General features: G+C 42.6%; 1 protein-coding gene across 1 annotated transcript in view; it reads right to left on the bottom strand.

Annotated features, from left to right (window-relative positions):
* Positions 1 to 252: 252 nt before the first annotated feature.
* The window catches only part of QSER1 (glutamine and serine rich 1), a 71,439-nt gene continuing 56,215 nt past the window's right edge, over positions 253 to 15,476 (bottom strand). Inside the window, exons 6-13 of the mRNA XM_018567876.1 lie at positions 13,400 to 13,516; positions 11,822 to 11,955; positions 11,176 to 11,390; positions 10,894 to 11,034; positions 9,161 to 9,258; positions 7,470 to 7,619; positions 5,160 to 5,255; positions 253 to 1,617 (exon numbers count right to left, since the gene is read on the bottom strand). Coding sequence (XP_018423378.1) covers positions 1,477 to 1,617; positions 5,160 to 5,255; positions 7,470 to 7,619; positions 9,161 to 9,258; positions 10,894 to 11,034; positions 11,176 to 11,390; positions 11,822 to 11,955; positions 13,400 to 13,516 — 1,092 coding nt within the window. The 3' untranslated portion in view covers positions 253 to 1,476. The remainder of the gene's footprint in view (positions 1,618 to 5,159; positions 5,256 to 7,469; positions 7,620 to 9,160; positions 9,259 to 10,893; positions 11,035 to 11,175; positions 11,391 to 11,821; positions 11,956 to 13,399; positions 13,517 to 15,476) is intronic.

The following is a 15,476-nucleotide window of genomic DNA, read 5'->3' as shown; positions in this document are numbered from 1 at the left end:
TTTGTTTAATTCCTGGAGTTGACCTTTAAGACCAGATCATCAGGTATTATTTTAATGAAAGCTGCAGATTTTAAAAGATTAAAAAAAAGACTTTTGGATTTACATTAACATGTTAAAGCTTATAAGAGATTTTAGTGATCAGGTTCACTTCGACTTTAAGAGTGGAGAAGAAACCACAAGTTGAGAGTCAAGCATTATTCACTTGATGACAGAACCATTTTTTTCCCCTCTACACAATGCTCCATTAATCCATTCCATGTTAAGTAAGTAATTTATTTCCAAGGATCAGAAAAAAATGGTTGCATTGTCTACATTGTAAAAACTATAGTAACCTGCTATACATTTTGCCGGTTAACACTGTAGCTAACATCTAGGTGGGGAGAGAGAGAGAGAGAGGAAAAGCATTGCTTTAAGATATATTGCATACAATGTGAAATCAACATGGAAAATGAAGACTGGAGAGAGAAAAAAAAAAAAAAAGAAAACAAAAAGGAAAATAAAAGATAAAAAGGAAAATAAAAAAAAGGGGAGGTGTATTATTACAAAGATCCAGGAAACAGAATTTTAACCACAATATTTTCTCTGTGAAAAATACAACTATTCGTGAGATAAAATGTACAATTGATTTTCTTTAAAGAAAAAAAAAAACAAACACAGTATAAAGGAAAATAGTTTTCTTCAAAACAGGGAAAATAGTTAACGTCATTTTTTTTTTCATCCATTATAATATAATTTGACACAAAAAGCAGTCAAAAGGATTGCACCAACTCCGCGTTCAGTCTCCTGAACAAAAAGACAACTCATAAAAGGAGTCCGTAAAGCATAATGATTTTTTTTTTCTTCTACGTTTTAATCACGGTGGCTATTCTTTTTTTTTTTCTTTTCTTTTTAATGTGATGTATCGCAAAATTCTGTTTTACAAAATGTACAATATCCTATGTGTGTGGTGGGCTGTAACTTAGAGAGAAAAAAAAAAGAAAAGAAAGAAGCAGATATTGTTCTTGTACCTCCATCCTAAATCATTTTGTTTTAAGCGGATGTGGAAAAAAGTTGGATGAGGAAGAGAAGTGAGTTTTTACAGAGGCGGGAGGAACATAAAAACTGTAGTAAAGCCGTTTAAGTGTTAATGCTATAGGAATAAAGTCATTCTATAATTTAGTGCATGCTGTTTATCATTTTTGTTTGCCATGGAAAAAAAAAAAAAGCATTACCCAATAGGTTTACAAAAAAATAAAAAACGAGCCATGTCTGTCACCCAGGCGTCTCCGGGCTTATAGTCAGCCAGCGTAATATCCCTGGATTTGGGAGACAATGCTGCACATTCATTGACAGTCTACAGCAATGTATATGTGACTTCCATGTCCTTTGTCTCCTCTCGCAGTATGTTAGTGCTGTTGCGTGGTATACACTGGAAGGAGGGCAGGGCAGCTTTAGGAAAAGAGAAGAAAAAAAAACAGGAAAGGAAAGGGCTGGGCTTTAGGAGCAAGTCTGCTGCACCCGGCTTAAGAGTTCACCAAATTTCTCAAAGAGCTCCTCCACCCACTTCATATTTTTCAGACAGTGGTTAACAAGCTCCACTTTTTGTAGGTCCCGGTTTGATTTCTGAACAGAGGTAACCTGGGGGGGAAAGGAAAAACATGTCAAGTCTAACTACAGGCAAAACATTCGGGAAGGGGGGGGGTTGTTATGATTGAGGAAGGAAGAGTTAACATTTGACAGAACATTATGTCTGTGACCCTATTGGGGTGGTTCCCATACTTCCCATCCTCGTGATAAAAGACCAGGAAATGAAAGAGCGATTGTCACCAGGACACTAAAGAACCAACATCCCTGTGCCCAGGCTATAAATGACTGATCGGATTAAAGTGACACTAAAGTAAAAAAAATGTTTCCCTCCCACCAACGTTAATGTCAGCACTTACCTTAAATGATGTCTCTTATTCCGATCTTCCTCTTCTTTCCTGATGTTTTCATCTGTCCCTCCAGCGGTGCGGCGGCTCTCCGATCCAGCGTTGACTCTACTCTGCTTGCTGGCACTTCCGATCCCACAGTGTCTGCATGCGGGTGCACGCGTCCATAGACTTACCTTGCGTCTCTGCTCGTCTCCTGGCTGAAAATCCGAACTGCCCATGCACCCGCCCCAAGATGCTTTGCGGCCGCCCAAACAGTTTTGGATTCTCGGGCGGGAGCGCGCTGCGAAAACGGGGTAAGTTTAAACCGCTGTTAAAGTGTTTTTTTTTTTAAACTTTTTGCCTATATCTACTGCTGCCAGCATCCTGTACTTTACATGGAGGTTGCCATTGCTATCCTTTACTTCTGAAAATGCTAGATGTCTGGCTGAAATGCTGATCCAATGGCTTTAACCCTTTCTAAGGCAACCCTTTCTAAGCCAGAAATTCTGACTTCACCGATTTTCTAATTGGCATCCTTGTTCCAAGTCAGTGACTGAAAGAACTCAAACCACAGAAATTCAGAAAGCTAATCTATTTTGTAGCAACCATGTTTTGCTCAAAGTAGGTTCCCTTTCAAGTGAAACTGTGATAACAGAGGTATGGGGGCTGCGACACGGTTGTCTGGCACTTTTAAATGAAAGATCCAGAACATGCATGCTGTAAATGAGTTTAAGGGCAGTGACTCAAAGCATAGGAGCCAAATCTTGACAGCCAGGCAAGGAGCATGCTCAAAAAGCGTATTCAAGCAATGGAAGCATGCGTTATGCTCTTGAGAGATTCCCTTTAAAGCCCTAGCAGAGGAAGTTAGGAATGCCAGGGATGCAATGTTTCTGTAAAATTGTACAAAGTCGAACGAATTACAATGTATAAAGCAGCAGAGGACTGCCTAGGAGATACAAACATTCAGCATATCCCTCTGTTCCTGATTGTTAAAGACATGAGCAGATTTCTTCTGGTAAAAACCAATTGTCATTTTTCCAAAACTAATATGGTGTTGAATATTCTGGCATTTCATATCCATACAGATCCTCCCGGAGTGCTTCTTTAAGCATTATAAATGCAACACCGCCCTCTAGAGTTCAAGCTTCAACTTGCCATCAGATTTAAAAAGGCAACTGACAATAGTCACTGCAAAAGCATACATTGTATATCCCCTCCCTAGCAGGATATAAATGGGGAACTTGACTGACTTGTCTGATGGTACAAGTTCCACAACTGTCAATATTTTGTCTCCTCATTACCAGAGTCTCAGGCTTGGAATAAGTAGGTACGAATTAGGTGTTCCCACAATTCACCGTCTACTCTACGACTGTAATCTTGCTCGGGCTCTCTTTCTCTCCTGTGAGGTCTTAGTACACCTTGAAAAAGTCTGCGTTACCGTGGACAAAGTGCGTCGGTGCTGGAACTCACCACCAGCTTTTGGCTTCCTGATATTACAGTGCACAAGGCGTTCCTGGTTCCACATGTCACGTGACCCACTTCAGGAACACATACTGGAGGGAGATGTACTCTGCCGCATGGACTAGCTCTCAATTCACTGATGGAACGCAAGTCACCACTGAAGCTGAACTATTGGCTATCCAGGGTGTATTAGCAGCTTATGTGCCTCAGAATGAGCATACGTGGCTTGTGATCTCTGCAATTATACTGCCTGCCTCTTGCACCTATCACTGACTGCTTACAGCTTGCTGCCTAATGCTTTAATGCTGCACTTACCGGCTGCTCATACCTGTGGCTGTGCTAACATGTGCTTATTTTATCATGGATATGCTTATTTTGTTCATGTATGCAGTATTATTAGCACATGGACTAATGTACGAGACACCTCTGACGGCTATATTATATACATGCGGTTTATAATACAATGCATTTGAATTGTACAGCAGGTTGGAGGGACGGTGCCGCCTTGGGCCCTCCTTACCATCTTGTCTTGATTTATATTGTAATGTCTTACATTGTAAAGCGCTGCACAAACTACTGGTGCTATAAAAATCCTGTATTATAATAATAATATGGCAGTCCACATAGCATGTACCCAAGGGATGGTAATATGTTCTATCTATTGAACAGTCCCCAAAGCACGTGGGGTGACTCTGGACCTTTCTGGAGGAATCACATCTAATTAGCACCGGGCATACACTTTTATGGTAAGGCATTTGTATTCAGCATTTCCTTTGCCCTTTCATGTTTGCATGTTGTACTACATGTTTAGTCGGGAATCTGTATATCAAACCTTTTACTATCACACGGCACTGAGTAATATGCCAGCATTTCATAACTAAAGAAAGATAATGCGTGCTTGCCCCATGTCAGTGATTCATTAAGCAGAATATAAAGTGTAAAAGATTCCTTTGGGCTTGCGCCTTTAAAACACAAATAAGAAATGTTGATGTCTTTTCTCACCGTCTGCCTTTCAAGGTAAATTAAAAGGAACAGGTACACTTCTCAATCGATCTCAAATGATGTCTGCCAATCAAGCTATCCTCAACAAGCAGTAGCTGATGCTTACTACAAGCTGAAGACTGCACACAAGACGGCATTCGAGTACCAGCGTCAATGGGCTCTTGTTCGTGTCAAACAGGATATGCATTCCCATACATGTCTAAGAGAATGCAAAAGCAGCTTGAAGCAGGTCAAATGCAGACCAGAAGGTCAACTGCACATGTCAATGAATTCTGAATGGTCTCAGCAGTATCTCAAGCTGATGTGATTGACACAAGTCTAAAGCCTGTTGACACAGGCCTTAAGAGAGTGACAAACAGTGAGACCATCTGCCCATTCAGCTGCTCAGGAACAGTAAGGGTAAGCTACATGGACAGTTTCCATCACATTGCAATATCGGTGTGTAACGTGACATCTGCTTCTAAGAGAGTCAGCCCAACTGATGGAACAGAGTCTGAAATAGACACACTGTTTACTATCCTCGGGCACACTATTCTCTCTTCACCTCCCACTCCGATTACTATTGCTGCACTTAAAATAAAAAAAAAGGAACTCAACTGTATATACAAGGTCCACTCCCAATTAAAAAACAGAACACACTCTTACCAGAATTCGTTTACCATATACTTCTGTTAAAATGGGTTTGTTCCTTTTTTAGTTTATTGCACTCATAGAAAAAATTATATGGCTATATTAAAGGCAGATGCTTTATATAAATGTTTTTGGCACGAGAGTAGAAATTAAAATTCAGCAAACAGTACTTACCTCATCTTTGCATATAAGATATATGTGGTACTTGTAATGGTGGAGTGCGTGATAAAGTAAATACAGCTGGGACTTTCCTGGATCTATAGTGAACTCCTAGAATAAAACAAAGAAATACATTCCATGATGTAACAGCCATCATATCCGCTTAAACCTAAAAGCCGATATTTAAAAATAGAATCTTTTTTTTCTTTTCTTCTTTTTGATAAAATAAAAAGGGTATCCATGACCTCTGCTGGGATTTTTAAATGGGTCACCTGATAATTTTATGGGTGAAGGTAGGGCGCAACAAAAACACTATCTTGGTATAGTGCAGGGGTAGGTAACTGGGGTGCCATTGAAATGAATGGTACCGCAACGCCGCTCCCGCAGCAGAATTTGTCAGGCTGAAACCGAAAATGCCCTTTTTCCCACCTTTTATAATTATTTTTTAAATAAAATTGTACTGTAAGCTACATGGCGTTTGAATAGCTTCAGCCGGGGAATGACAGCTGCCAGTGGCAAGGTTCAGCAGGTAGTGGGCAGGTGTAATAACCAGTCTGCGATTTGCCATTTCAAATTGCAATAGCCAATAGCAGGCTGGCTATTGCACTGGCCCACTTGCTTGCTGTGCCCTCCTCCCAGCGTGGAGTAGAGAGCTAGGGGATCCAACCAACTAATCGATAGTTGTCAGACAATCTTGGGGTTCCCAAATGCCTTCCAACAAGAGTAAGCCCACAGTCACACCTATATTTTAGGTACGATTAGGGATTCCTGCGGCAGGAAGTTGCGATTACTTGCAGCAGGAATCCCTAATTTGCATTTACAAGCAGCAGCTGTCACCCATTCAAGTTAATGACCGGACAACGGCTGGATTCGAAGAGGTAGAGCGCTAGAACGCCGCATGTACTTCTATGTGATACGATTACATGCAGTTAGGAAGAGATCACTATCTCTGGATGCATTGCTTGTGCGTCGCAGTATGTGTGAACAGGCCCTAACTGAAAATGCTGCTTCCCACCCACCTATTTGGATGCTCCGAGTTGGCAGAGTTACAGCCACACCTCTCATTACAAATATCAAAAGAATCCAATGGCATCAGGGATCTAAGTGCCCCATGGGGTATGTGTGCAAAGGTTCAGAAGGTTTTTGGCTGTAGAGTAAATGTCTAAAAGTTAAATGCGGTGCATGGAATCCTTCATTTTGTTTTTTGCTTAGGTAGAAGTGACCTATTGAGACCGGAGCCTTTCGAAGTGTTAGAAGATGTCCATTAGTATAGACATCAGCCTTATATTTACATGACTGGGGATGACCTGCTCCAGGTAAAGCCAGGTGTGCTTGGACTGCAGTGAGTATTCTGCTTAAGGCCACATTCACACTGAGCGACATGAGTATCTCGCGACTTTTTCCTATTGGGCTGTATGCAATCAGGAGCAATATCGCTCAAAATCGCTCTAAAAAAGGGTCATGTAGGAGCGACAAGCTACCAGCGACGAGCTACAAGCGATATTGAGCAATATTGAGCGACGAGATGTGAACAGCTCCATTGAAATATATTGGAGAAGCTACATAGAGCAATATCGCATGGAAATATGCGATAAATCGCTCAGTGTGAACGGGGCCTAAAAGTGCAATCTCTTTGGCCCAGGCCAATATCAGGTTTAGGCCAAGTCCACACCAGAAACTGCATCACAACTGTGTGCGTCTGTGCAGTTGCACTGCAATCCCTTTTATTCTGCACTAGAAAATGCTAATTAGACAATTAGGTCACTTCCTCTTCCTGTCAAAGCATTTCCTACGTTTGTTTTGGAGATCAGACATGCTTTCTTCCCTCCACTTTGCCATCTTCTGGTGATTATTCTTATATTGGGGATGTTTGCCGTCAAACAGCAGGGGACAGTCTCGCACATATTGGATGAAATCATCTGCATCCACAAATTCCATCTCTTCACTTTTTCTCCACACTACAAAGAGGAAGTCCCTGGGTGATGACAATCAATCGAGTCTTTTTTTTTGTATACGATCCGTTGCGTTCTGGTGCTTTTGCACTGCGTTTTGATGCAGGTAAAATAGGACAAGCAGTACTTTTTCTGACTCCATCTGAATGGACTGCAAAGGTGTGAACTAAGCACAAGAAAGCCCATAGGAAAGCATTGGGATGTATTTTGACTTCAGCAGTCAAAATAAACAGACTGCATCACAACTGCATATGGTGTGAACTGGCCCTAACTGAGCAGCGCTAGCAGTGGAGTAGGATCCTTTGGCTTTCTTCAGTGCAAGCAGGCATGACCACAGTTTACAACCACAGCACGCATATCCACACAAACCTACCTGTGACTGCTTTGAAGTTTTAGTTGGCCGCATAGTCTTTTTATTGTACCACTTGCCATACACTTTTATTTTACACACAGGTGTCCCTCCCGATTTTCCTTTTGTATCGCGGTTAATTGTAGTTATATCTGGGTAGTTTTCCACGGCATTCTAGGAAGAAGAAAAAAGAATTAGCATTATCTTCATTATAAATGTCAATTACATGCCACATTATAAATGCATAAAAGTTGTATGGCTTGCAGATCGAATTTGGCTGAAATACAATACACATAGGGGGGAATTTATCAAAACCGGAGCAGACAAAATCTGGAGCAGCTGTGCATGGCCACCAATCAGCTTCTCTCTTCAGTTTGTTCAGTTGAGGTTTAAAAATAAAACAGAGAAGCTGATTGGTTGCCATGCACAGCGGCTCCAGTTTTGATAAATTCCCTTCACAGAGTCAGACCTAAAGCAAGCACGCCGTACATGAGTTTCAGAATTGCTCATCTCTATATTGTTCCAAGTCAGGTACTCAAAGAACTGAAGCCACAGCATCAGCACAATAGCCAGGGAACTAACCTTCTCAAAAAGGAGAGGTCAGCAAAGGATGATGCTAGCTACTGAGCTATTGTGCTAAATGAATATCAACAACATTATAACTTATTACATTGAAATGATTGGACTCTGTGAAAATCTTATATACTTTCCAAGCCCTGATGTAGGGGGACTGCCTGAGCCCCCAATAAGTAATATACGAGTGTCAGGGACCACTTAAAAGTTTGTAGTTCGTTTAAGAATGATCACGGGTAAATATACTGGGGGGAATTTATCAAAACTGGAGCACATAGAATCTGGAGCAGTTGCCCATGGTAACCAGTTTCTCTCTTCAATATGTTAAGATTTGAAAATGAAACAGAGAAGCTGATTGGTTGCCATGCACAGCTGCTCCAGATTTTGTCTGCTCCACGTTTGTTAAATTTCTCTCATTGTATATAACAGCTATGTTTCAGACCAAGGGATAACCACAAATGTTACCATCATTTGAGTGTCTGTCGGGAGGGGTGGTATGTTTCAGAAGGGAGCGGTCACCTCTAGACAATGCCAGGTCTTGCATTCCTGCGTATAACTACACTGACCACACACTCAGCTATCCTAAGATGTCCTGCTGCCATTTGGCCATTACCTTGCATCAATATGCAGTGCTATGGAAGGCAGTGATGGTCCCCTGATGTTGAGGGCACCTGCGGTTTCCCTTTAGATGCGAACGCTGCTCCTGTCCTGTGAGCTGCGCACAGCTGCTGCTCTATAATATGTTTGTTTGCGACTCCCAAGACAGGGGTTAGATCAGGGATGGCCAAACTCCGGCCCTCCAGTTGTGGTGAAACTACAAATCCCATGAAGTATCTCTCTCCGGGAGTCATGTCTGTAGCTGTGAGAATCTTGCAGACCCTCAAGGGATTCGTAGTTCCACCACAGCTGGAGGGCTGCAGTTTGGCCATCCCTGGGTTAGATTGTATACAGCTGAATTTGAATGACCAATACCAGCCTTGCAAATTACCCCAAAATCTTTGAATTTGCTCCATTTAAATAATAATTTTACAGTTTAGAATTCTCAAAGTGATTCCCGAGCAGGTCATTCGGTAGAGAGTCAATAAGATGAACGCTATTCTACATTACTGTGCGGTATTCATGAATGCAAGCGTTACCCGTACCTTCATTGGCTGCTCCAGCTGCAGCTTCGTTAGCACTCTTCTCTTGTGTTCCGTTAGCATGCCTTCTATCTTTCTCATGTGCGAAAGAAGCACGTCGTCTGAAATCACAGCACAACAGCAATCCAGAATTACACTTCAAAACCTGCAATAACTACACTGATTCACTAGTCAATGTGGGCAATCTACAATCTTTAGAACATGTGGAAGTACAAATCCCACCATGCACTGCCAGGGCACTTGCAGCTACAGAGGAGCACATTGATCGCCCATGTACTATGATATACTTTATCACCTAAACCGAAAACTGGATCCAACAACAAGGCACCTCATGCTTCCAGTTATCAAAGCAACCGGTTGGCTGTCACGAAGCAAGGTCCAGAGTTCCCCTTGACTCACCAGTCATGCTTGTTTTACTCATAAGCAATGGATTCCTAACCAACGTTTGTTGCATTTCTAACTGTATGCATTTCGTATCCCTTCCTAACTATGACAACTTTGAACCTGTGTGTTTTGACTATACCCAATTAAAAAAAGAAAACTTTTTGCTGGCCGGCAGTCTCCCCCCAGCACTCCCTCGCCCCCTCCCCAGCAGCCCCAGACTTGTCCGGGCCAGCTGTCACTGGCGCCAGCCCCAGTCTTAAGGTGCCCATACACTGTACGAAATCGCGCGATCGTACGATAATCGTACAGTGTATGGAAAGCGTGCGACCGTTTCTACTGTACGGTCGCACGTCTTCCGTCGAACAAGCAGGCTTGAAACCCCGCCGAGAAGGTTAGTGGCCAGCTTGTTCGACAACTGCCGAACGGGCCGGTGTGCACACCCGCACACTGCCCGTTTGCAGTGATCGGAAGCCCGCCCGACAGTGACACAGATCCCTGACCCCCAGCAGGGTGCCAAGGAGCAGCTTTTGATCTTCACCTGCAACTGGCTGGGAAATCAAGTGACCAGGAAGTCACCAGCAGCAGGGTGCGTAACACTTGGGCACCAGTCAACCTGCTCGCGCCAGAGTGTGGAGTCCCGTGATCCCGCCACCAGCAGCCACCCGGGAACAAAGGCTGCGATCTTGAGGATTGCAAGGCCATATGGGGACGAGGCTGGCTGCTTAACCTCTCGTGCTGTGCCTAAATCGCTGCTCTGTGACCCTGTGGATTTAACCCTTGTTGTGCTTAAATTGCTGCATTGTGACCATGTGGGCCTAACCCTTGCTATGCCTACATCACTGTCCTGTGACCCTATGGACTTAACCCTTGCTGTGCTTAAGTGCTGTCCTGTGATTCTGTGGACTTAACCCTTTCTGTGCCTAAATTGCTGCCAGAGATTGCTGCCCCAAGACCCTGTGGACTTAACCCTTTCTGCACCTGAGTACCGTCCGGGGGGACATATCTTTCCATTACAACCCCTGTGTTGAACCTCTTAAGACCTCTTCACCTAGGCTCCATTAAACTACTCTTAATCTCTATGTGGGTTCTGTGTCGCCCACTTCCTCTGTCACAACACTGACATGGAAAAAAAAAAGAACCTTATCTGCCAATAATCAAGATGCCTTTAATACATGGCTGACTTTCAGAGCACACAGATATCAAATGGTTTGGTCCTATGTATTAAGGGACCATGTTTCTGCTCGAAGTCACTCACTTTGTGGGGTCTAATATGTAGTCTAGTCTAGAAATATAAAGCTATTATTTATCTTCCATAGCATTGATACAAGCATACAATAGATTGCATGTCCTACCATTGTTTTTTTCTAGATTCTGGATCGTGTCTGCCTCTAGCGCAACTCCAACAAGAAGCTCAGCGTATCCCTTGAATGTTTCCTTCATTGCTCTTGTGTTTAAAAATCGAGTTATGATTGGAGGTGGTGGAGGCTCAAACTCTGGAACGCAAAGTGAATGGAAGTCAATTGTAGGAAATCAGCAGCTCTTATTGACTGAACATTAAGAAGTGTTGTACAGAACAGAATACAATTACTGAAAGAGAGTCCCCTTGTGTCTAGCCTCTTCTTTCACTGCCTCACCTTCTTCATCACTCTGCATGTCCGGAGAGGAATCGGACTGTGAAGAGGAGAACTCCTCCTTCCACTGCTTCCTCTTCTTTGGTGGAGGTTCAGCCTTTGTCTTTGGCTGCTTGGCTTTTGGTTTTGCAGACACGACTTTTGGAGGGGTGGTTTTTGGTGGAGGAGTTTCTGTTGCCGCTTTGTTGGCTGTGTTGACCTTACTGTGAGACGTTCGACTGCAGAAAATGTAGAAAATGAAACGTTACCATACGTACATTATTAGGAACGGCTTCTTATATTTGGAGCCAACTTCCTCTAGGCCAGGGAGCACTGCACTGAAATCACTATTAGCGATCACTAGAGCAATAGTTGATTATGTTTCTACTCATATGGCAACCTATTCACGATGCTCCATGGCCAGACTATAAGCCTCTAGTGCTGCCTCCCTCTAACATTGAAATATAGGTGGTTGAGGCCACTGTATGGTCAGAGGGAAGCGGATGCTTGAACTAGGGATTAGGTTGGTACCCTCTATTCAGCATGTAACTTCCAAGTCAAAATAAAATACATATTTTCATGTCTGATTAATAACAAAAAAAAAAAAAAGAAAGACGACTGTAGCGACGAAATGCTCCGTACACAATGTCTAAAGAGAAAGTACATATACCTGGGAACAGGTGTCGGCTTTGCCTTGGGTTTCTGGGAGCATACTCTCACATACTCCTTTTTGTTTGCATTCTCCACAAACTTCACATAAACTCTCTTATATTTTGTTTTGGCATCTCCAAAGTAACCAAGATACTGCATAATGGAAAAATAAAAGTAAATCAGTTTATTAGGGCTGCAACTAATGATTCTTTTCATAATCAATTAGTTGGCAGATTATTTTTTCAATTAAGCAGATAAAAAAATGAAACGGATACCATCCTTAATTTAAAATAAAATGCAGTGTTACAAACAAAGTTTACTTTAGAATAAAACTGCGTGCACAATGTTTTGCAATCGCACTGCACTGGGACGCACGGCATTGCTGTACTGTGTATTTCACACTATTGGGTGGGAGGTGCGTTTGGGGTGCCATTGAAATAAATGGCACTGCAACGTACCTCCTGCAGCAGAATCTGTCAGGCTAAACTGACTTTTTTCCCACCTTTTATAGATTTTTTTAAATAATTGTATTGTAAGCACATGTCCCTTGAATAGCTTCAGCCCGGGAATGAAGGCTGCCGGTGGCAAGATTCTGCAGACGGCAGCTGACTGTAAATAAAGCAGGTAGTGGGCTGGTGCAATAGCCAGTCTGCTATTGGCCATTTCAAATTGCAATTGCAGGCTTGCTATTGCACCCGCCCATTGCTTGCTGTGCCCTCCTCCCAGCGTGGAGGAAAGAGCTAGGGGATCCAACCAACTAATCGATAATGAGAGTAGTTGAAAACTATTCTCATTATCGATTACTTGATTAGTTGGCTGCAGCCCTACAGTTTATAAAGGTGCACTAGAAAGGTATGGCTCAGCCAAGTTGTCTCTTAAAGAGATGCTTTCATTTTGGCCAATCAGGGCAAAGTGACAATATTTGCACATAGCTCACCACCCAAGCATTTATGCTTACCAACCATCTTCGATCATCACCTCCCTTCTGTAGCATCCCAGCCTAGGTGCTATGGGGGCGGGGGTGACAACACCCAATGGGACAGTGTTCTGTCTGGTGATTGGCTGCTTAGGCCTTAGCACTGTCACATAAGGGAGGTCTTATGTTCCCCCAAACCTGAAAGCTCTGCTCCAATAGTGAGGGCTTGGGCAGTGCAGGACATTCATTTGGAAGGGTTGCCAATGTCCCAGGAGGTGCAAAAAAATGGACAACCACCATTTCTTTCAAAGCAGCACATTGCAAGACACAGTTGTTGAGGGTCTTCCTGCAACACTTGTGTGTCAGACGTGTATTGCTTTAGTGCATTGTGTGCTACTGAAAATGAATGGCATGCAACACGTTAAGGCAACTGGTGTAAATGGGCCCTAACAGTTCGTTTTAATTATTTTTCTACATTTTAAACAAATGTTTTGTTATATAATTCACTTTGAAGAGATCTGTATTCACTCCGATATTATAACCAATACAATGTGGTAATGGAAAACAAGAAATCATGACGATACAATTTAGTTAAAGAAAGATGCAGACAGAGGATAAAAGTGACCCGTGACAGCCGGAGAGCTATGGGGCTGCCCCGTCTGTACTAGACATAAAACTTACACTGTTTGTGGCAGCGAAGGACCTCTGTTCTTCCCGAATTTCAGGGATAAATTTCTGAAGCAAGGCCTTTTGGACTTTCCAAATAGCCGGAGGTTCCCTGCCAGTGCGCAATGCTTCCTGAAATCACAGAATGAGGAGACATCACATGAGATTTACAACTCCAAAATATAGCCTAACAAGTATTTATTTAAAGTGTTGCGGTGTTAAAACCCCTGATGCAGACATTAAAAACACATTTTTCTACAGCTCCATTGCTGTTATACAAGCTGAAGTCAAGAGGACATTAGGAATATCCAAATGCAATAAAGAAAACGGAAGAACAATTAAACAGCGACTTGTTCAGTCTGGGGAGACTCCACTGTGCCAAACCATTCATGGACCTAACCACTTGAATCCTATAATCTATATTGAAGTTCCTCACCACAATGCCCTTTGACTAAAAATCACATCTGCATACAGCTCTGCACGTTGATATGAAATCATCTTTTATTCATTAGCTAAATAAACATTTTTAATTTACTTAAAATGTCTTTTTTTCCCCCACTTCCTGGTCCACTTTGGCACAAATGATGTAATCGTGCCCAAGCATTGCATCCTGGGAAGATTACATCAGCAGAGCATTGCTGGGAAATGTCCTCTGTAATTTCACAAGATCTCAGCAAAAGGCATTTTCCTCCCCTGAGATGAGGTGCATGGTCACATGTCCTAGTCACATGTGCCAGAGTTCCAGGAAGATCTAGTAACCTGCCCTTAGTTAAAATGGCCACTGGGAGAAGAATATGGAGGGAAAAATAAGGTATGCAAAGAATAAAAAGCTGACAACTATCTAGAAGTATGTGTTTAGAAATGTTTGGTAATAACAATCTACAAAAGGTGCCTTTGTTGTTATTTTGAAGATAAGGTAAAGCTCCTCTTTAAAGCTGAACTCCAGTATTATGCATACTTACAGCTTGGCCCAATAAAAAGGTATGCATATGCCAAGCCACTACAGTGCTGGCTGCGATCTTTCGGGTTCTGTACTGTGCGGCTTCCCTTCTGAAAACACAGGGGGTTGCTCGCGCGGCACAGCAGCCATTCAGAGAATTCCTAGAAATGGTAACAGTGAATACAAACCATTCTCTGATTGGAAGAAGGATGGACTGCGCCGTCACCACCCCTCAACCAATCATGAATCACTGTGTATTCAATAGTAAAACTACTAGGCGTTCTCTGAACAGCTGCTGTGCCAAGCGAGTGACCTCTCAGAGCAGAGGGTAAGCCGCTCAGCACAGCTTGGTAAAGAATCTGGAAGATCGCAGGCAGCACTGTAGTAGCTCCAGCTACTACAGTGCTTTCCAATATCCCCAGAGACTGATCAGGCCTGGCATATGCACGCTTTCATTGGGCCAAGCCTTGCACTAAGAGAAGCAGTTTGAATGCAGAAATGTATTCAAACTAAAGTATAAAAAGCTACTAGAAACCGTTAAGTGTATTTTGTTTCACATTTTGTCCACTTGTTAGCTTATAATATTATTTAAATAAAAGCCAGAAACAGTTAACTAGCATTTTCTCGATGTCGAACCTCCATATTTTTCTCCATACAGGTGGAGAGGGAACCAAGCAAGGTCATAGCAACATGTGCCTGACTAGTTTACATCACTGAAGACAATTACCGTGAAGCTGAAGCCAATCCTGTTCTCTTTGTTTTGGATAGTGGAGAGGGATTAGAATATCCATCAAGTTTTTGTTGCCTATTATATTCTCTATTTGGCCTGGTGACCATTATCACTGAATGCAAAAGGAAATCTTTTAGATTGTAAGCCCTCACAGGCAAGGCCCTCCTTAACATCTGGTCTTCAATTGTATTGTGATTGTAATGTCTTCCGTATATTGTAAAGCGCTGCGCAAACTGTTGGCGCTATATAAATCCTGTATTATAATATTAATAAATCCCAAGCTTTGGGTGGTCATCAGAACAGGAATCTGTGAAATTTTGCAATGGGGACACTAGTTTTGTTAGCCCTGCTGACCACCAGGGATTTCCCTCTCATTGGAAGGCTTTCCTCTCACTTCTTGTTGTGGCTATTAGACAGGAAGT

The sequence above is a fragment of the Nanorana parkeri genome, unplaced genomic scaffold (assembly GCF_000935625.1).
Source record: "Nanorana parkeri isolate BGI_ZX_2015 unplaced genomic scaffold, ASM93562v1 scaffold30, whole genome shotgun sequence".
NCBI lineage: Eukaryota > Metazoa > Chordata > Amphibia > Anura > Dicroglossidae > Nanorana > Nanorana parkeri.
This window is presented reverse-complemented; position numbering and strand designations above follow the sequence as displayed.